This window comes from Sceloporus occidentalis, unplaced genomic scaffold (assembly GCF_023333645.1).
Source record: "Sceloporus occidentalis isolate IW3139 unplaced genomic scaffold, rSceOcc1.0.p SCAF_51, whole genome shotgun sequence".
Lineage (NCBI taxonomy): Eukaryota > Metazoa > Chordata > Lepidosauria > Squamata > Phrynosomatidae > Sceloporus > Sceloporus occidentalis.
Window position 1 is genome coordinate 4,594,166 of NW_028317031.1, and position 23,477 is coordinate 4,617,642.

The 23,477-nt window shown below is 38.5% G+C and overlaps 1 protein-coding gene across 1 annotated transcript in view; it reads left to right on the top strand.

Annotated features, from left to right (window-relative positions):
- The window catches only part of LOC149288503 (cytosolic carboxypeptidase 6-like), a 497,550-nt gene that overhangs the window by 28,085 nt on the left and 445,988 nt on the right, over positions 1 to 23,477 (top strand). The window contains exon 3 of the mRNA XM_089491670.1: positions 741 to 865. Coding sequence (XP_089347796.1) covers positions 741 to 865 — 125 coding nt within the window. The remainder of the gene's footprint in view (positions 1 to 740; positions 866 to 23,477) is intronic.

The window sequence follows — 23,477 nt, forward strand, 5'->3', positions numbered from 1 at the left end:
TTGCCCAAATTCATTTATTTATTGTGCCATTTAAATCGTGTCATGCCCACCTTCGTCATGAACACGTGTTGAGCACGCCTGCTCATTTCTTCTTTTCACAGTGAAGAGTTGGGCACTTTTGTCGGTGATATTTTGGTTGCAAGGCTTAAAATAAAATGATTAGCACAAAAAGTGTTAATATCTGTGACCAATACAGAAGTAAATTGGTGTTTTAGGGTTTTCGGGTGGTACACATTATTCCATTTGCATTTATTGCAAATATTGTAAGACTGTGTAGGAGCCGTTCAAACTATGCGCTGTTCACCCTATAACATATACTGCTGTGTATTCTAGTATAGGCAGAGAATGTCCCACATTACCAGGAGAAGATGGCAACTTTATGGGTAGGTTGGAGAAATCAGAGATCCAACTAGAGCCATTCATACTATGAAGGCCTGGGATTCAGTTGGGAGAGACATCTGTAGTATCTCTTCCTTGTGCTATCCAACCTTCTGAGACAGCACACGATGAGGACTCCCAATACTCAGGAGCGGAGCCAGTTCCCTAGGTGGCAGTGACTGGAGGGAGCTGCCCTGGGTCGGACATAGAGTATCACCCTTCATTAATACATCACTAGACCCATACAAGCCCGGCCTTAGCTAGTAGGTAAATTCCTAGAGGTTAATCCTGCTCTAATCACATACAGAATACACCAGTGTTATAATGCTATACCATAATTTACTTTTTGTTTCTTTATAAAGGTAACCTTGGCAGAGTGGACTATATCTCAGATTTTGAATATGACCTCTTTATCCGTCCTGATACCTGTAACCCACGTTTTCGAGTCTGGTTCAACTTTACAGTGGAGAATGTGAAAGAATCCCAGGTAGGAACCCAATATGCTAGTTATATAGTTTAGTTTATATATATATATATATATATATATATATATATATATATATATATATATATATATAAACATTTCATTTACACTTGAAAGTATAAGTGGTGTACTGTGTTTTTGTCCCGCTGTTAAATAACATTTACTTTTCAACTTCATAGGCTGGTCCCCTGGAGCGCTCCCTAAACTGCCCCTAATTGAGGGCAAGGCTAGCCAAGCATATAGACAGTGTTCCAACATCAGGAATCAGGTTTGATTCCATGAGCCTCCAAGTTAAACCCTGATCATTCCCAGGCGTTGGTATAGTGTGACAGTCACTGTTCTTAAAGCTCTATTTAAGGATTGCTTCATTCAAGCACATTCAGTGGCTGAAAGACCCAGGAATTGTATGTTTTAATAAATAATGATAATAAAAAAGACGCAGATAAGCAGATATCTTAAGGAAAAAGTAAAATTATAACACAAAATTCAGATAATGGTAATAGATACTATGATATGAATAATTGGCAAAGCAAGTATGATGTACCAAAAAATTAAACAACAATAATATTATTTTGTAAAAATTTTCCCTGTTTTTAAAAGCTATTGGTATTTACAACATTAAAAAATAAAATAAAATAAAGTGTTTCATGATATGTAAAAATATTAGGATTAGTGAGACTGGCAATATTGCACACTTGTCGTATGGTAAATCCACAAGCAAATGGATTCAGTTCAGACACAAGAGGATGCTGCAGTACATAAACAATATACTGTATTAATATCAATAATCTCGCTTACTTTATCTGGAGAGCTAAAAACTTAAAATTAATCACAATTCTTCTCTTAAAATCGCTGGTTGTGAATGCTTTGCGTGCTACAACTGAATTAAAGCGCACCTTTAACTTGGTAAAGGCATACTATATAGATCAACAGACCATAGGCATAGTTTACTGGAATTTTTTATTTATTTTTTTTGCAGTTTTTGATATATTTTAAATAACGCTTGCTATTTCATGATTTTTGTGATTTGTCACCATGCCATTTATGAATCTTAGCTCTGTTTTTTGTAATCTTTAAATTTTTTAATGACTGCTATTTAATTATATTTATTTCTGGCACAATGGGTCCAGCCCAATTATATGATTTATAGTAACACATTCTGGTAGTAATAGAAACGTTTTTTTTTTTTCCCATGAAATGACCACGGAAGGTAAAGATATTCTTAAATCCAAGCCTGAAGACCAGTCTGGCTTTTCCAGTTTATATATAAAAACATGTAAGCCGCAATGTTCGGTCTACAACATAAGAACAGCATCCAAGACATGATATCACTCACAGCGTAGTATACATATGTTCGGAATGGCCTACCATGACATAGGTTTCCAATTATGACTGTAAGCTGTTAGTGAAAGATATTGATGATCCCAATCCTTCAGGGAAAACATAGTCTCACATTATACTTTTTAATTGCCCATATAGACATTGTTTTATGTTTTTTAGTATTTATATGAAAGTTCTGTTTGAACTCACAGCCCCTTACCGTACTTAGATATTTTAAAAAAATAATGTTATACTCTCTTCTACCTCCTCCCTTGTTTTTTTAGTGTTTGGTAGTTTTCTCCAGTCAAATCACACAGTCTGAAAATAAATGAGAATGTGCCTGCAGGAGACAATAGATCTGATGGGAAGATACCATGTATCTTCAGAATTCAGGATATTTGCTTTTGTTATTATCTGCATGAAAGGGAATGATTTTACTATTTAGCCAGACTTGTGAGGTCTGTTTTTGTAATGCCTTCTACTATAATCTTTTGTGCATCTCTTCCAATTTCCGTCGAGATGAGACCTGCTCCAATGTAATCTAAGCTCAGGCTTTATTTACAGTTTATTGGATGACACAACCAGTGCCGTTGCAATTGCAGAGAAGCAACTTTAGCTTCTTAGCTTCCTGAAAATGGATTTGTCTGTGCAATAAAAAGCTTTATATGGATAACTTATCCTAAATGGTTCTAAAAATGAACTACTTTAGCTGAAGTGCTCCACCCATACTTACCAGCATTAAAAATAATAATGATAATTCCAAGAACCACTTTACAAATGAATAGCCAGAGCTGAATACTGAATACTAGTCTTTGTGTCTTGGGCCACTTAATGTATAAATCGAGGCATAGATAAGTGTATTAAGTAGCTACTTCAGGTGCCTCCCTAGTTGTGTAGCACTGTAATTATTCCATTTCTAGTCAGGAGCAAGCCCACTAAAGGCCAACAGAGTCTACCCTTGCCCTCCGATCAACTTTTAAGTTGTCCATAAAGTCATGGCTTATTTGCCAATACTCCTGTGAAAAGAAAATTCAGCTCTCAGGTCTCATTGTAGGTCTTGTAATACTTTTTCTTGTCTCTGGTTATGTTTTGAGTTAAATTAAGATATTGGATTAGTTCTGGAGGTAACCTTAAACCCCACACCTGCATATGTTGCAGTATGGTCATCAATGATGCATCTGGTGAGACAACTGGCCTCATACACGTTAGTCAGGGGACTCCAAAACACAACGGACAAGATATCTGACACATAGCAGCAGATAATTGCTTGCGTACCACAACAGAAGAATGGCCCCCAGGCCACAGCAGATATCACACATAGAATGTTTATAAAAAAAGCCCTCAGGAGGAAAAAAATATGGCGTCTTCTACAATACATTATACTTGGGAGATTATAGTAATAATTATATATTTAATATAGTTATATTTTTGTGCGTGAAATTGAAATACTAAGGGCACAGACTTGGAAATATCTGCTTGGGTTATCTTACAAGCTATTTCTTTCACCAAGCTCAATAATATCCATTTTAATAGCTGGGAACTGTCTAGGGTTGGCTACTGCCCCCTTTCTCCTGGGAGTAAGGCTATAATCATGGTCTCAGGCATGTTGTGCATAGGGGAGGAAAAAACCTCGGGTAGAAGAAAGAGGCGGCACGTGGGTAGAAAGAACCTGGGCATGACTGAACTCAAGTTCCTCTGCATGGAGATTGAAGATACTAGCCTCCTGGGAAGCAGCAATTTTGTGTCAAATCCAGAAATTCCACAATTTTCCCATTAATAGTTTACGGTGGAATAGTCAAAAGTGTTTCCCCGATGCAGCTGCCTAATTATGGCATTCTCTTTGTGGATTGTAACCAAATTAAAATGGCCAACAGAAGCTTGAAAATTATGATTAATATTTTCATAACCATTTCTTGTGCCTACACTGCAATATGTTATGTAATATGTTATGTAGGTCTGCATGTGTAATCTGCACGCGTGTATAAATTGGGATTATCCCACAAAATTGGAAGCATACAATTGTCTAAAATGTAGTTGTATGGTGTAGCAGTAACATTACCCTTTACTGGAACTAAGAGGCCCAACCCTGAAAAACAGCCCCAGACCATTATCCTTCCTCCACCAAAGTTTGCAGTTGGCACAATGCATTCCAGTAGGTAGCGTTCTCCTGGGAACCACCAAACCACGATTTTTCCATCAGGCTTCCACATGGTGAAGCTTGATTGATCACTCCACAGAACATGTTTCTATGTTTAAAGTCACTGACCCATTCTACTGCCAATGTTTCTCTATGGAGATGGCTGCCTATGTGCTGACTTTATACACCTGTTAGTAATGGGTGCTGTTGAAACACCTAAACTCAATAGTTGGGAGGGGTATCCACATACATTTGTCCATACAGTGTATAACGGACATAGAACTGTCTGTTACTGGTATTACAAGTAGTGAACACTGCAATGTTAAAAGACAATATTTTGATACTTTATTTTACTGTAACTGGTAAAAACCTTGGCGACTTGCAATTCTAGTTATAATATTAGTTTTAGTATTTTGTCATTAAGGTAATCACTTATGATTCAATACTGGAAGCTAATATATGATGGATTTTCCTATTCTTGTTCATTTCATTGTTTATTGTTACATTACATTTTCTTTTCAAATCTTTTTTTTTTCTATAATATAATCTGAAGGGGAATAAATTAACCTAACTGCAAATGTTTAAGTTTATCCATGCTATTAGCCTTAATTTTAAATCAATCAGAAGAAATGATTTGCCCAATCTATGTGTAATAATTATTACTCCTATCTCCCAATGACACAAAATGTTCTTCTCATCTTCATGCTGCTGCTAAATGATCACCGAGAAAAGATATGAAGTAAATGAAGTGAAAACCTGTACTATTATGAGCTAATGTATTTTTGTTTGATGCTATATTGAACCAAGACAGAGACAGGATTGATTGGGTGGCAGTATAAAAGAAATTTTCTACGGACCAAAAAGTTTGTTCATCTACGGCAACTGGTTTTCTAAAAAGAGCACCCCTAAAAGGCTCAAGACAAACTCTAATGTATTATTCAGCTCTTTAGAAATAGAACTTAACTGTTTTTCAGGACCACAAACCTCTGGTGCTCATTCTTATATTCACACACACTAGTTTTTATACACTTGGCCATCCAGAATATCCTGGGGCATCTTCTCTCTGCTTCAGTAGGTTATATATATATTATTACTTGTTGTGTACATAACCTGGATTAACAAACTACACAAGGGAGGTTTATTTCAAAGGAGGAGAAATACTAGAACAAGAGGTCAGAATGCAAGACTTGAGACTCAAAGACATAGATATAATGTAAGAAATGTTTACCTTGCTGAGAGGATAGTAGATCATTGGAACAGCCTCTAAAAAGACTTGGCAGATACTCATATGGCAAGGAAATTTAAATATGCTTGAGGTGGGCATATTTATAACCTGAACCTAAGACAAGACCAAGGACTGATTAAGGTTTGAGTCCTTATATCAGAAAAATAGACAGACTAGATGACCCAAAGTGTTCGGATCTGCCGTTAAATTCTATAACCTGTATGGGTCCCTCTTCAGGAACTAGATCACACTGCCCCACTTTCCTCCTCTGGTGCCCATCTTTTCTGGGAGTTTAGAATGTTTTCTTGAGATCTACAGCCCTTAAGATGATGTGAACATAAACATCAGTGTTTAAAAAATAAAAATGTCATGATGTCACATAGGAAATATAAGGAAATCCATACCATGTCTTTAACCACCCTCCTAATGTCCCTCATCAGCATTTTGAATTGCATAGGCTTTTTTCTAGAGCTGAAAAGGCCTGGTTGGCCCCGTGATATTTTGACCCCCTAATATCAAAAGGTCGTATCAACATTATTGCCATTTTGCTACTGTAACAAGATTTCTAAGTCTACCCATCGTCTAAGGTAAATTTGGGGCTTTTATTCATGGAAGATTCTTATACCACAGATGTCTACAATGTTGGTCTATCAACATCTCCTATTATATATCAGGCATCTGATGACTGATAGCAGCAGGATAAAAGTAGATGACATTACTGTACTAATTTTTCGGGCATAATTTATAGTTCAATTATTTGGTCAAATATGAAAAAAGTGCCTAACTATTAGAAACTTAACATTAAAAATCTCACATTATTTTGGCTGCAAATATGGAGAAATTGTTGGGAAATTACCTTAAACTGAATTAATTATTTGCCTTTTAGCCCAGGATAACTTGAATTTTATACGACTCTCCCCAAAATGAAAGGTTTTTTTTTAAATAAAACCTATTTTACCATTGTAAGATTGTTGGAAACATACTTTTACAAAAATGAAATAAGTTACACATAACAATATTTGTAATATTTGCCAATAATTTATTCCTACCAGACAGCAGTGAATTTTTGCTAAATAGCACAAATTTGACTAAAACAAAAACATAAAAATGACATAAATGGTATTTTTTTTAAATATTAGTTTTTTGAAAAATGCCACAGATCCCTCTGTAAACCACAGAGGGCTTTTTCTTTGTGAAGTTAATTACGAATTCCAAGAGCAATTTATGTCAGTTATACTGCTATTCATAATCCATAATTTTATTTTCATATTACAATTTCATAAACAAATATGATAGCAGTCTGAGAATACACTGTAATGTAATCAAATGCAGCAAACACACGCTTTATCATTTCACCTTTTATTTTTTTATTTGAAGCATAAAACCTCTGAATTTTATTACCGTGATAAAAGAAGCATTTTTTCAACTACAGCATATTATACAAAATTCAGTTGTCTTTGATCCCACATGATGTGATTTTTCTCTCAGATTTTATGTAGCTTTTAAGTAGCCTGATTTTTTTTCCTCTCTCAAAGAAGCAGCCTCCTAAATTCTGAAAAATATATTTTTTTCCCTTTCTCCTCTAACTGCTAAGCTTTATTTATAGCTGTTTTTTTAGTTAAATCTTTAAACAGGCGCTATAAATTTTACAATTTTAGAAATTTGAGAAAAGCTAACTACCCAGTATCAGTAGTCTCACTGATATTATCAATAAGTCAGGTGTGTATAACATAGGTCCACGACAGCGAGGCCCCCACGTCCTAAGGGGCCCCAATCAGGGGCGTAACTAGACGCCTCAGGGCCCGAGTGCGAGAATCTGTTAAGGGCCCCCCCACCCCCTCACCCCCCCCCCCACCCCCTCACCCCCCCAAAAAAACATGATTTTTACCCAACAATTTTTTTTCAACTAATTCAACAAATTCTATTTACATATTGAATCATATCTGTAAAAAAATCAAAGAAAAAGGGGCGCATGTACAAAGGGCATAATCCAGGGGTGTCCAAGTTTTTTCTGCAGTGGGCCACTTCATCAGAATTGTATACGTGCGCGGGCCGCACTCATTTTTCACTGTGACAAAAAATATGGCCTTTAATAAAATATGCAGATTAAAATAAAGTAAAATGACACAAAACCTTTACTCTTCCTCTCACTGATTTCTGGGCCTTGAAAGTTTTGCGACTACAAATTCAGGATTCCCTAGATTTATTCTAGGGATGAACTAAAATGAAAATTCTGGACCAAAACATTCAGGGTTCACTTAGCCAAAACCGAAAATGACCCCCACCTTTAAAAATAATAATAAAAACTCACATGTTTAATAAAAGTAGGTAACACACAATTGGACAAAATTAGCAATATGACTTGGCATGATAGGAGTGTGATTGCTAACAGCAACCACACTCCTATCATACCCAGGCAACCAGTAAATGCTGGTACCTAGGCATGATGGGACTGTGCTCGCTGTGATTGCTGTTAGCAATCACACTCCTATCATGCCAAGTCAGCCAGTACATGCTGGTACAGGGTGGCTGTAAGTGATGTGCAGACCCCATACTGCTGGCAGCATCACTACACAAGGGGGGCAGCTAGCTAGGTTTCAGCATGTACTGGCTGACTTGGCATGATAGGAGTGTGATTGCTAACAGTAGTCACAGTCCCATCATGCCTAGGTTCCAGCACTTACACATCCATCCAGTAAATGCTGGAACCTAGGCATGATGGGACTCTGATTGCTATTAGCAATCACACTCCTATCATGCCAAGTCAGCCAATACACGCTGGTACAGGATGGCTGTAAGTGATGTGCAGACCCCATACTGCTGGCAGCATCAATACACAAGGGGGGCAGCTTGCCAGGTTTCAGCATGTACTGGCTGACTTGGCATGATAGGAGTGTGATTGCTCACAGCAATCACAGTCCCATCATGCCTAGGTTCCAGCACTTACACATCCATCCAGTAAATGCTGGAACCTAGGCATTATGGGACTGTGATTGCTGTTAGCAATCACACTCCTATCATGCCAAGTCAGCCAGTACATGCTGGTACAGGGTGGCTGTAAGTGCAGACCCCATACTGCTGGCAGCATCACTACACAAGGGGGGCAGCTGGCCAGGTTTCAGCATGTACTGGCTGACTTGGCATGATAGGAGTGTGATTGCTAACAGCAATCACAGTCCCATCATGCCTAGGTTCCAGCACTTACACATCCATGCTATCACACACACACACACACACACACACACACTCATTTATTCATATAATCATTAATTCACAGATTCATTCCCTCAATCACACACACTCATTCAAACACCCTCCCCACCCCCTTACCTGCACTGCAGCTCCCTCGATGCCGCTCACAGACTTCAGCAGGGGGCGCGGCCTCCCTCTGCCTTCTCTGCTAAAGCACAGAGGAAGTAGGATGTCACGTGAACTCCGCTTCCTCTGTGCTGTCCAGAAGACCCTCCCACAAGTAAGTAGCAGGGCTTGAGGTGCGGCTCATGTAAGATCGGTTGCCCTGGCTGCCGATCTTACGCGGGCCGCACCTCGAGGTCTCGCGGGCCGCATTTGGCCTGCGGGCCGCATGTTGGACGCCCCTGCCTTATTTAAAAAAAAAAAAACTTAAAAAAGATTTCGGGCGGCCCCTTGGCTTGGGCCCCCCTGCCGCCGGGGCCCGGTCGCAGTCGCGACCCCTGCGACCCCGGTAGATCCGCCACTGGCCCCAATGTGGATCCTTTGATCCCAGCATCAGATCAGGTGAATTACATCACCAGATGCTAATGCATTTTGTAATTATTTATCACCAGACATATGTAAGCTGTGTGTTATTATAAAACTGGCTTTTTAATGTGAACAATTGGCACTTGGTTTTGTTGGTTCTATAATATAACCGTATAGAATTGTGCCGTTTTAGCCATAGAAAGAGAGAAACCAAATTTAGTAAAGATGATACCTTTATTGGTTAATTGACGTATAATGGATTGCAAGCTTTCGAGACTATTTAGGTCTCTTCTTTTGCCATATTATACCTAAAATGCCTGAAGAAGTATAATATAAGTAACCATATCTAAACACTGGAGTTTGGATCAAAAAGAGGATAGATTTGGTGTTACCACCTCTTCCATGTCTTATAACCAGCAAGTTTTCCGCAGCTAGAATTCTTGAGATGACTTGTTGATGACCTGTTGAAGCTAATAAGGAACCAACCCTTGGAAAATGAAAACGCTTGAACTCTCCTACTAGGTCATATGGGGCATCTGGGCTACAGGCAGGGGCTGGCTTGGGAAACAAGTAGAACCAAGTAGTCCCTTTGGCAATCACCCCTACATCTCAGGCCAGCATTCCCTGGCTATAAGTAAATTAGAATTACCTTATTTTGTTTCCAATTTGTACAACAAGATAAGTTGAGTATAATCAGTTTTAAGATCAATTAACTTGACAAAAAATTTACTTCTACTTAATGTCTTGAGTTGTGCTCAAGAAACACCATAGTCTACTTTTGAAACGTTTACTCTGAAACATTTTTGTAGATTCCTCTGTATTTAGCAATTTTCCTCTGCTTAGTATGATAAATATGTCTCTAAAGACACAATATTCTGTATGCTACACTGGAAGTTTCCTCCTTGGTCTCCATATATGAGTGGGTGGATCTAGGCTGGGAAGGTATGGTGGCCACTTTGGGCAAGGATATCCATGAGTGAGAGTGAAAAGAAGAGAATTCAGGAGGAAAGTGGACATGGATAACTTCCCCTCCACATTTGGGAGATCAAAAGAGGGTTCTCCCCAGTCTCTGCATCTGAGCGGGTGGAGATGGGATGCAGAGATGTGGATGGCCACATGAGCCATGGATATGCCAGTACTTGCCTACTAAATAGAGTAACTGTGTGTTGCAGCATTTTTATATATGCAGGGATATGAAACTGTGTTCCTTGCAGTGGGGGATTGTGGATTCCTGTTGCATATCAAGATTGAGGTCTTTTGTCCATATGAGTCCTTATGGTCCCAAACTTCTCCATGGCTGTTCATATTTTATAGCAAATTTCGCTACCTATAAATAAATCCAGTAAAATAGCTGACCAGAATACAAAACCTCTGGAAATAAAGTCTAAAATTGCTCCCTGAGTGGCAAGTAAAGAATGCTCACCAATTCAATTGCATAGATCCGGAGAGTATTCTCACTTTAGATGAGTCCATTTATGGATAAATGTATTCTTGTCAAATATACTGGATGTTTTATTTGGATATACAGCAATTGTTAGTTACAAAATGAAATATCATCCACTGGATATTGTGTTATGAGAATCTAGATTAAAATTATATATTACAAGCTTAGGGTATTACATATGAAATTGTAGCTGCTTATTATAATTCAGCACAAGGATGCACATATACGTTAACCTTTTTCATCATAGTATACAGCATCTAAAACACTGCAAAGAGGAGATGATAAAAGAATGAATAAATGTATGAAAAATATAATAACATATATGGCTACGTTGGATTTCAGAATAAGTCCAGGTGCAGAAAAGGACTTTCACTCATTAAGGCAGTGGGTCAGACAGAAAAACAAGTAATCTGTGCAAAAAAAAAAAGCTGCAGCTCACATTGAAAATCAGATGTTGGAAACATATAATTAAAAAATAACCAAAACATTTTTTCCAGTTGCATATTAATTGTCATATATGTTATTTTACATGTGCATATTACAATTTGGATAGGTTGAGAAAGCAATGTAAAAGTTAAAGGTGTATTATCATACCCAGGAGCTTTCTGGGTACAGTGTTTGCTGTTTACCAATAGGCGTGTGGGAGACTCCGCAAACATATGGAAGAAGGTACTCTGGTCAGATGAGACTAAAATTCAGCACCCCGAGAACCACCATGGTGGTGGCAGCATCATGCTGTGGGGATGTTTTTCATCGGCAGGGAAAGCGAAACTGGTAAGGATAGAAGGAATGATGGATGGTGCTAAATACAGGGTTTTGAGGGAAACCTGTTTCAGTCTTCCAGAGATCTGAGACTGGGATGGAGGTTCACGTTCCAGCAGAACAATGACCCTAAAAATACTGAGGAGAGGAGACCCAGACAGCCAGCCTAAACAAGTCTATAGGTATGTATATGATGCAAAGATAGACAGGAACATATTCACATAGGGCAAATTCCCCAGCCTCCTCCTCCACAACAGCTGGCCTAAATGCTGAGCACTGGAATATGATATAAAATCCTGGTGTTCTGCCACTTAAGGACATTGGGCACAGCATGTTATGGAGACTTTGCCTTTTAGAGAAAATTTGTCTACCAAAATTTGCTCAAGAGACTATATCACTAAGGTACTTGGCTGGGCTTGGTGTCATCTGCCCTCTGGACACAGACAAGTCAACGTTTAGAAATTAGTTCATGAACTCCTACTGCTTGTGCCATTGCAGCCGTGAGGACCCGCCAGTACAGTAATCCAAATAATTTTTTATTGTTTTGGGCATGACTAAATCAAGTTCATTGCTATTTCTAACTTCATGATTCCATTGTCTTCAGAGACCTGTAGCTTAGTTTTTTGTTATTAGGTGTGATGCACATTCTGGTATTTTTCAGATAAATCTGAAACTTTAAACATGCAGATGATGCTGTATTATCTGCAGACTGCCCATTCGTGGAACCACAAAATGTCAAGTAATATGAAAGCACATTATGATTACATTGATTAACTGTTTAGGGGTAGAAATTGGCCTAATTCAGTTTTTAGATATGCAGTAAATGAGAGGCACATGGTACACAAGAGGTAAATAGGGACCACAAACTATCCTATGAGCAACGGATCACTTATGACTATTTATTAGTTAAAATGGCATAAAGAAATCAAACAATTTGGGGTGTACTGGGTAACCGCATGCAAGCTCTTCTATCACAATATTTCCTTTTTTGTTGGTTGCTTACACTTAGCCACTCCCACTAGTATCTCTTATAGCTCCGACAATGATACCCTATGCATCACAATGCCCACGAAATATAGACATTTATCGCAGTGTTTAATTTTAGCTGGTATTAGAGTCCCCAGGCTAAAGTATCTGGATCATTGTACGGTCATAGTATGGTTTAAATCCAAGGTTAAGGGTAGCATGTTTATAGCATGGAGTTCTGAATAAATTGACATTTTACAGATATTAAGACTGTTATTTATAAGGGTACTTAACTTAACTAAGCTTTGATACGTAGTGGTTTTCGGGGTTTTTAAGGTAAGCATGAGTTGACTGGAGTGGTGAAGCTTGGCATGGTAATCAATTCTTGAGTGAAATGGGGACCTTTTAGAAGATTGCTTATCCATCAAGAATGTACAGTAAATCACGCAAGTGCTACACTACCCCTTGAACAAAGAGTTGTTAATTATAATCCAATATCATTAATTCATTGCCAGATTTAATATGCAAAATGATTGACACCTCAACATCTCATGAGGCCCCAGTAGAAGCTGAGATCACGTTTCTTTACTGTAGAGGTAGAAGAGTTACTAGTCTCTTGAAATCAGAATCATTTGCTGCTGAGCCCAAAATCTGTCAGGCTGTCCCAAGAGGAGGGGTCCGCAACATAAACTGCTACTTTAAGAAGAAAGCAAGTTTCTAGAAGGCTGTTTGAGGCACAAAACGGAGTCACTTTTCCTCCTTGTGAGTGGTACAGAAATCAGCATCTTAACATTCAAATAACAGCCGTTAGCACAAAGAAGCTACAATTGAACACATAATCCTAGATTGAAAATGTCTGCTGTAACACTCAGCAGCACTGACGGTTCTTATAATTTCCTTACAGATGGAGGAGCTACATGAAAGCTTCTAATTTTCATACTAGAACTAGCTCGGTGCCCCTGTAGCTCATTATTTTTTATCTCGTAGCAGCTGCTGATACTATTAGAGGGGCTGACTTTTTTTTTATTTAAAAGAAACATTCGTCAGTTACTGGTAGATTTCTGACACGCTTTATAGAAAGCTTTGTGTTAGTAGCTTTAGCAAAAGTGGGGGGATTTAAACAGTTTTCTCTCGGAATTAGGTGTCATAAACTCGGGTGAAGTTCAGCACATCCCGATCACAATTGTTTTACTACCATCCCATCTGTGCGGCTGTCAAAAACATTTCCTGGAAGTCACGCCGGCACTAAAAAAAAAACGGAAAGAAAGGAGAATAAAAAAAGTATTTTACGGAAAGGAAAACGCAGTCTTCTATCCTTCAATGTTTTTACTGCTTCTACATGAATATGCAATTAATTTAATTTTTTTCACCAGTGACCTTTATTAAATGAATGGAAGCCCATTTTCTTTTTTGCCTTAAGGTGTTCATTTTCATTGCAGAGTGAGATTACCCAGGCTCAGCAGGGTTTATGGAGTGAATGCCCCCCTACTGTGTCTTTTAGTTTGTCAACAGTCCAAGTAGATAGACATCCCTCTAGGGTGAAGACCTCTTCTTCTGTTGTCTAACTTTGCTTGTGGCACTTATCAAATTAATTCTGCTGGTTCCACTTAGCTAGGAATAATTATATATATTTGTGTAGTTGATCAGTTGTATTTTTCATCTTTAATTAATTATACATAGAATGCACACTTTAGAAGGTTAGAAAGTAACTCACACTTGTACTTGTGAGTTTTGACCAACAGGTCATGTATTTGTGGGTGCTGTCCCATGATACTTAACCAGCAGCCGATTTTATGTCATGGGAGTTTTTGACTTCTGCCTGTTGGGAACCTCAAGAAAAATAATATACCTGGTGCTAAGTTTTATTATAAAGTGTACATTCTGTTTAGCTAGGTTTATATCAATTCGATGATTTTTTCCGTAGAGCGATGGGCTCCCAACAGGACTTAGTGGACAAGAGTAATAGGGAGCGAACTGTCTCTTTCAAGGGGGACTGTTATAGATTTTAGCATAACTAAGTTCATTAACTATAAACTACCTTTAGAGTGTGCCTTTTGTTTGGAAATCAATGTAAATATATAGGGCTTGATTCAGTGACCCGTTCAAAATCCAAACTTTTGCTGGAAATGAGGGTTTCATTTTAAAACAATAAACATTAAAACCAAATAAATAATTCAACTCCCTGGGCACAAATCCAGGAACGGATTGTTAATCACTAGGATGGCGCATGCACCGTTAACAAACATATCTAACAATCGCATTCTAGCGTGTAGATTCTATGTGCCTGGTGATATCAGGTAAACTTCAAAGTGATCTCATTGCCATTGAACAGTAGGAGGTCCCACTGACGTTGGTGGGTGGTCTTGCTGATGTCGCGGATGGTCCCTCTGATGTAGCGAGGCACACACTATTTGTGGGGTGGGGATGTAGGCGGGCAGTGGAGTGTGCCGTAACGCCACTCCTGCAACCTGGAGCAGGCCTGGACTGGTCATCTGGCAGCCACTGGCTGATAGCACCAACCACTCACCCGATCTGCCACTCAAGCGGTGGATCAGGTGCTGCAGCATGTGCCAGCATCTGGATATAACCGGGTACACGCTATGTGAGCATAAAAATGAAGCGTGCAGGTGCACAAATACAGCTGTCAGCCGCACCTACATCGTCAGGTGTCCACTGGCCTTAAAGTGCAAGGGTCTCTACTTCATCGCTTTGCATTAAATTGCTTTTGATGTATCCTGTGTATTATTCGAAAAATTGAGTCGGGGAGCTGAATTATAAACCGTGCATTTTCAACCTGTTAACACTAATTACGGTTTAGATGGGTCATTAGTACTAGGCCATTTCTTGTAACTCTTTGAGTGGCAAAAGCAGGTGCATCAGAGATGCAGAAAATATTCCATACATGTGTATTCTATCTAGATTCTATCTATATTATGTTTCTATGGCATTTAATGTCATCTTATATGAACTACATTATATTGGGCTGCATGTGCAATCTAAATCAACAACAATCAGCCAGGTAACACTAGGTGAGCAAAAACATAACGGGGAGGATTAGTTATGTATATCCAAAGAAAATAAATATATTTTCCATGGTATAAATATTAAGCAGGCTTTAAATATTAATATTGCAATCTATAAACACCACTATATAGGCATATTTAGCGTAAAGAAATGGGGGTGAAGTTGTAATAAAAGCTAGCCCTGAAAAAAATTTAATAACAGTCCCAAATTATTGCCAATAATGTGCAGCACATATTTGTGGGGTTAGAGCCCCATCTATTTTATGTTCCAATCCCCTTCATAATAATTCCCCACCACCATGTCCCAACCACCTTCATTATACTGCACAACCTCTTAATAAGACACTCGTACAGACCACGCAGACATATACACACTATCAAGGACGCTGACGCTAACTCAAACGCACTGATGACGACTTATTCACACATATCATCCTCTGCCTAACAAATGCATGCACTGCCTCTCTCGGGTTACACCTGCTCTAGACATGAGAGCCACATTACGTTATGTGTCCGCATGGCCAGTGACCTCTGCAGCAGCCAGCTATGCAGAGGAGGCTTCCAGACTGGCCTCAAGGCAGCCTAGTGGGAAATGTCCATATATATATATATATATAAAACAAACCTGACACACATAAGAAAAACTATATTTTAATATTAAATTGTTATTTAATTGTTATTTAATTGCTATTGACACATTGTATGTCACATTCCTGGTTGAGGCAAATTCAGGGGACTCAAGTAATATTCCCCGAGGATGCTCATAGAAGTATTTTGCTTCAGGTAAAGGCGAGGGAAAGAAAGTGGCATTGTTCCGTATTTAGTATGGAATAACAGATGTTCTTGCAGCAGTTAGGAAGAAACAATTATCATAACGAAGAGACATGTTATAGTGTTGAATTGCACATTTTTTAGCACCAGCGGCCCAGGGCCCCTAGCGTTCCGACAATGGAATGCATAAGCAGAACATTCCGGAGGACTAGCTTCATAAATCTGAATTCCATGCAGAACTGCAAAGACTTTAAATCTCTTGTTCTTGAAAGCTAGAAGAATTAAAATGAACCCCCTGAGATTAAATATGTCATTTGTATTGTCAAATACAATGTATCATTTTCTCTTGAGAGAGAAAAAATAAAAACTGCCTTAAAACACAGCTACTTCAATGCACAACATTTCACCCGATCATTGCCAAAAATACGCTTAAAATAAAAAGGATTAATCTGATGGATGAAACTCCCCATCGGTTTCCTGAAGGATCAAACCACTTGCAACAGACGTGGCAATCACTTTATATTACCTTCTCGTATCACATTTTATCCACTAAAATGCATTTGTGAAGGACATTATTGCTGATAGGAAACCCTGTCAAGTGGACTTCAATCTCAAAATATTGGGTTAATTACAACATTTTGAATAGTTCACCTACAATCTACCTTGTGGTATAGATGATTAATATTATTGCTTGATACCATATACCATCCCATGTAACAGGGGATTGCTGGAGGAGGAGGCAGGAGAGCAATTGCATCCAGGATTGTTTTAATTTGACCTGATCTATTCTATGCACATTTCAATATGATCCTTTTTTAAGACGTACTAAATGATATAGATATATATATACATTGTGACAAACCCTGTACCATGAGGGCCATAATATGTCACACTATTGCCTCACTTGGCTCAGGGATGGTCTTCTTCAGGGTCTCTCCTTGCCCTGGGAACGCAGGGAACTTCCTCTCCCCCAACAGTCTCTCTGATTATCAGGCTCCAGGTTTTTTTTTAATGTTTCCACTTAACAGGAGAACGCAGCATTGGCCTACCCTGCTCTCCAATTGCTCCACTCCAGGGACCCATATGTATGATCTGCATAGCACCCAAATGCCAAACTAATCATCTCCCTGAGGTTTACAGCATCATGATATATATATATATATATATATATATATATATACCCCTTCAGCATACTAAGACATTTAGTACAATGCTCTGCTTCCAACTTTCTGTGGGGAAGGCCCATTTCTATTCCTGCATGACTGTGCCCAAGTGCACAAAGCAAGGTCCAGAAAGACATGGTTGGATGCGTCTGGTGCGGAAGAACTTGACTCGCCTGCAAAGAGCCTTGGCCTCAAACCCGTTGAACACCTTTGAGATGGACTGGAATGGAGATTGCAAGATTGCTTTCTCATCCAACATTAGTGCTTGACCTCGCAAATACTCTACTGGATGAATGGGCAACAATTCAAACAGAAACTCTATAAAATATCTCGTAGAGCCCAAAGGAGTGGAAGCTGTTATAGCTGCAAAGGGGGGACAACTATATAATAATGGCTATGTATTTAACATTTCATAAAAGACACTGTTGTGTAATGGTCAGGTGTCACAATACTTTTGTCCATATAGCATATATATCAACATGCAAAAGAAAGACGCAAAGGCTTTTGTAACCACACAACAAAAAATGTCTGAAAACAGGCAGTTCTACCCAGAACAACTTACTTCGTATCCACCCACTACTGTCTGCTTATCCCAGACAAAATGAGCACGAGATCACAAATCCGATTGTTTTTTTTCTTTCAGATGTATAATGGACATTATCTGTATCTACCCACTTCTGAACAAACATTGACATCTTTATTTGGGTGCATTGTTCAGTTACTCTTAATTACTTTAATTCGTTTCCTTGTAGACATCAATTCAGCTCCACTTTGGGCATTATGAATGATCTAATTAAAGGACATTTGTAGTCCACGACCCCTAAATTATTTACAGTTAGATGTTTACAAGCTCCATGTAAAACAGTTGCGGCAAATCCGTAGCCACTTCTGCAAAGCGTCGAAATAAAGAATGTTAATATTGTCCGTACCATTCTCTGAACCATCCTCATTATTATGACTCAAGCACACTTCAGCCCAACATATCAACCTGTGTCTCGGCCGCTAATGTAAACTTGAGGGGGAGGGAAACCATTGATACGTCTGTGTTTTGCCGGCCTCGGTCTTTGCAGGTGCTAGCATTAATATCATCTTTGTTAGTTAATGAATCATTCACCTTAAAGTGGCTGACGAAGCAGCACTGCTGTTTGAAATACCATCATCAGAAAAATGAGCAGAGGTTAATTCTATCACTTTGCCACTATATTTTCTTATATTGCATGTGCAAAGCATTCCAAAATTTGCATTTTCATTAAATTTTTGCGTTCAACACTTAATGCAATATTTCCCCCCCTCCCCTGAAACTCTTTAACTCCCTAGCGAGTTCCAATCTATGGAATGCTATTTGCTTTGTATTACGTTGGCAGCAAATCTGCAGTGCAAAATACTGTCAATATATATTCATAGCTAACATTGTTAACTAAAAGCAATATTGTTTTTCTATTGTAAACTGTCATAAATGTTTGGCACCCCGTGGTGTCAGCCAAAAAGTCAAAGAAACATCAAGCCCAGAGAAACAAATAATAAAGACGCTCTGATACGATGTCAGGCGTTCCGCATTTAAATTTGCTGCATTATAATACTGTGGATGCAGCTGCGAATTTTGAGATGGGAATTTTTAGACCCATGTATAAAAATAAATTGCTCTAGAATAGCAAGCTAGTAATTTCACTTTATGGAATAATTTTAGATATGACATGGAAAAGCAAATTTGTGGACAGTAACATATGCTTTACCGAAGCTTAATTTCCCTTTTCAATAGGATGGTACCATCTCTTTGGTTCATGGTCCTCCAAAATCATACTGTAGAACTGGAAAACAGGGCCAACCAATGACTTTTAGATGATTTGTTGCTTGCAGGACCGTCTTTATATGTAATGGGGCCAGGGTGTCCCCTTATGCCCCCCACAAACCTGAGTGTGAGATGGAAGTGTGTGTAACTGTATGTATTTGTCTGTAGGTTTGTTCCTATACTTGCACAGACCTCTGTTCTATTTAGGCTGTTCATTGGCTCATGAAACAGCTGCCATGGGCCCCTAAGGTAAGTCTTGGTCCCAGCTCCTGGGCTATTTTCATTTGAAGATTTTGAGCCACAAAAAGATTATTTACATCATTCTGGGTCCTTTCTGTACTCTTTTATTAAGTTTCTCTGCAGTTAATTTTTGTGAATGTATGTTAGATATAACTGGATAGCAGTTCCTCTATTGTCCAGGGTTTTACCTAATAATCTATAATGCAAGATTCCATTCCACCCGAGAATTCAAACCGTAGACAATGTTATGATGGTGTATGGTACTGTGTTTTTGAACAATGGTTTTCAAAGAGTCATGCAAATCATTATATCAGTAATATATTAGTACTATACAACGGGGAAATGTACCAGTAAAATATTATTCAAAGTGTTTACTAGCACAAACTTGCGTGATTATTACTTCAACAAAGTGTTAATATGACTTGACAAAAATGATATGTATACTGTTGTATAGCATAATATGTAGCAATATGATCTGCTAAAATATAAAGTAAAGGAAAAGGGCTCTTTCAGTTAGCTATGATAAGTAAAAGAACATATTTCCATAATACATGTGATATTATTGTGAAACACAGTTGATAGGATGGTAGTCAGGCTCGGATTGGCCATACTGGGCAAATGGCTTGTGGGCTGCTGCCTGACATCGCTCCAACAAAAAGTGTTAAAGTCAGCAGAGTAGGTTGAACAGCAACTTTAAGTTTAAATGAGTATGAATGACATCCGATTCCAAGTATCAAAATGAGATGACAGATAACTGTAGTTTAGATTGACTTTATTATTAATACATTTTATGTACATTTACATACATTTACATTGCATCATTGTTATGCCATAAAGACACGTGGGTTTAACTCTCAGTTCCACTGGCATATAAGATTATGTTTGCTTTCAACTGATATACCAAATAATTCAGAAATAATTCAGATATTACTGCTTAAAGAAGAAGGGTTTAAAAGGGATTTCAAATGTTTAATATTGTTGAGCCATATGAATTAAGACACAACACGAGTGATTCTGGCGCAGTGTGCAGCCCTGTCACTGAGAACATTGCATAGAAAGCACGTCTTCTGGTTATTCCAAACTTTGCACCAGAATTGCTCGTTTTTAGCCTTGCAATACATGGCCTTTTGCCCTCAATCTACACTTGGGACCAGCCTTTTTACTGTGATATTACTATGACCCTATGGATCCCAAGCCTGGCTAATACCACAGCCAGTCAGAGATGGGTTATTGAAAAATGAGTAAAAAAAAGTAAATAAGAAAGACTATAAATATAGATCAAAGTGTCCACATTTACTGTCGAATATAAGATAGGAACAATATTAAGGTGCAGAGATGAAACAAACCAGTACTAATCCACACGGAAATCTATAACGTGTCTTTCATTGCTCAAGGGATCATTAGATATTGCATTATTTTCTCTATCTTATGGATAACTTAACCACCTCCGCTATGAATTTTTCATGATTTTCCTGACCCAGCAGCTTTTGCCTGCCGAGAGAGTAATATACTATTGATTTGGGCGTTAGGCTGCTGCCTTCTGTACCACAACAAGATTTTTGTAGCCTAGAAACTTTAATCCCTGATTACTCATTAGAGACTCTGAAAGTTTTCTTAGATCTGGAATGCAAAAGCAGTGATGCTCATATGTTGGAATTGTTTTTGTTACTGAGTTTATGATACATCAGAATAATTATATTTGTTTGGGTCATCTGACCCTATATTTTTAAGGGAGCAGTGAGGAAAACCATGTGTGTTTTGCTTCCCTTTGCAAGCATGAACAGAGGATCCAGGAGGTCTACTACTAGCTTTGCTACTCCAGAAGGGAAGGTTGGTAAGGGACATGGTTGGGCAATTGGCCCCTCTGCTTTGAACGTTTGTTTGCAGTTCCACAAGGGTATCTAGACACAAACTTTATGCTGTATTTAAATGTTGACTGGGCAATTTCTGTATTCCTATTGGTTTTCTGTCTGGCTCAATTTTATGAATGCATGTTTAACAGGACTGAAGTGCCCTGTTTGGGCTGCTGTGTTACTGGTCAATCTCCACCAACTCGCACAACTTCATTTACAATTGTGCAGAGGAAATAATAAGAACCTCAGGATATAGGGGCCAGATATGCCCCTCACCTCCATACCCCGCTCAGGGGCATGAGGGGCTAATTTATGATCATATACTACTTTACGGAAAGCAGGTACCGCATCCTATGCCTCACCATTCCTCAATTCCTGGTGGCATTGGGAGGTCTAAAATCCTCCATTGTCTTGAATGGGCCACAATGTGTCAAATGTATCCTCCGTCCACTTGGAATAAGTTGTGCACAGAAGTAAATATACAACCAGTGCCCATTTTACAATCCCTGCCACTGGGTTTTCTGCAGGAATATATCACTGGAATATAAATATTATGATGGTTAAAAAAATATATTAAACACTGAAAAGATAACTCCAAAGTCTACAAGACATAAGTGACACATCATGTTTTAGGGATATATTGGCCCATTAGAAGATACCAGAGTTCAGTTGACCTATAAACAGGATCAAACTTCCAGTTAACTTATCCAGAGAAACTGTTATGGAAAGAGGGAAGATTGTTGAGGTTGGCAAGTTGCCATAGATATGGGGTGTGTAGAAAATTACAAGCAAATTGTAAAGGGAAATGTGGTTATCCTAGAGGGCATTTGTGGATCCTTATATTAATCCTTATATTAATGTCTAAAAAATGATAAGTGATAGAAAAAATGGGCAAGTAGACACATCTTAAAGTGTTAAATACAACTGAATTCCTGAAAATACATTCACAAAAATTTTTGTGTCCTTTGTATTTTATTGCCGTTACTAAAGTGCTGCATTTAACCAGTTATAGCCAAGTTCCTATGTAAGGTATATCCACAACACAACTTCTGTAACAAAAAAAACGTTTCACTTCTCTTAGAAAAATATCAGAAACTGACTTGTCTAAGAACAGTTTGCTTCTGCACACGAAAAATTGATTGCGGTATTAAATATGTAGCTGTCCGCTGGCTAATTGAAAGTCTGCCATTTTAAGTAGTTCCTTGTCTAAGAGGAACAATCAGAACCCACTAAATGTTTAAAGAAAACACAGATAGCTACATAATAATAGATGTTGTGGTCCATCACATTACTTTGAACATGTCTGCAAATGTATTTCACTTTAAAAGGAACAGATTGCCCTTTCATTATAGTTCTTGTCTAATGTACCTTTTTAAGGTGACATTCATCACTGATGACACCGTGGAACAGACAGTCTGATCTGCTTGAATCTAAAGTTGAAATATATTTAGCAAAAATACATTTGCTGTAGATAAACAGAATTATTTTGCATATTTACTTGATAAAAACAAAACATAGTTAAAATCCTGATGTCATCTGAGGTCTTACTAGGACAAGCACCAATGTTATTTATCATTAACAAGTTAGGTAAACCATCACATGTCATTCATATTTACCATAGGATTAACATATACCTCCAGAGCCTGACTGGGGATGATAAGTAGACTGTGTGCATTAGAATTCGTAGGAATTGCATATTTACAGAATTTTTGTAAATTCAGCGATTCATACGAGGCCCGGAATTCAGACGAAAACGCAAAAAACTCAGAGATTTCATCTGAAATTTGTGTCTCCACATTCACTCAAGTCTCTCACACCCGCATTCTCGTTCACTCTTTCATGCTCTCTAAATGTTTCCCTACCTCCTCTGTCGACCACTTCTGCCGGCCACTTCTGATTCAACATCTTCTTCCTTCTTCATCTTCGTTCCTCTGTCTTCTCTCTTCTCCATTCAATGTTCAATCCTTAATCTGATATACTTCTTCGTTTGTATCTCCATGGACATTACCCGGCACCTTCTGCCAAAATGTCTGTGCTGCGGTGACGTCCTCCCTGATCCTCCAATCGGAAAGAGGATGTCACCGAAAGCGTCAACTGAAGGCAATATGGCGGCACATGTGTTCACTTCCTCTCCTGATATCCCGGGGAAGGCGTCACTACAAGCGCTGCCATATTGCCCCCAGTTCACGGGAGGGCAAAATT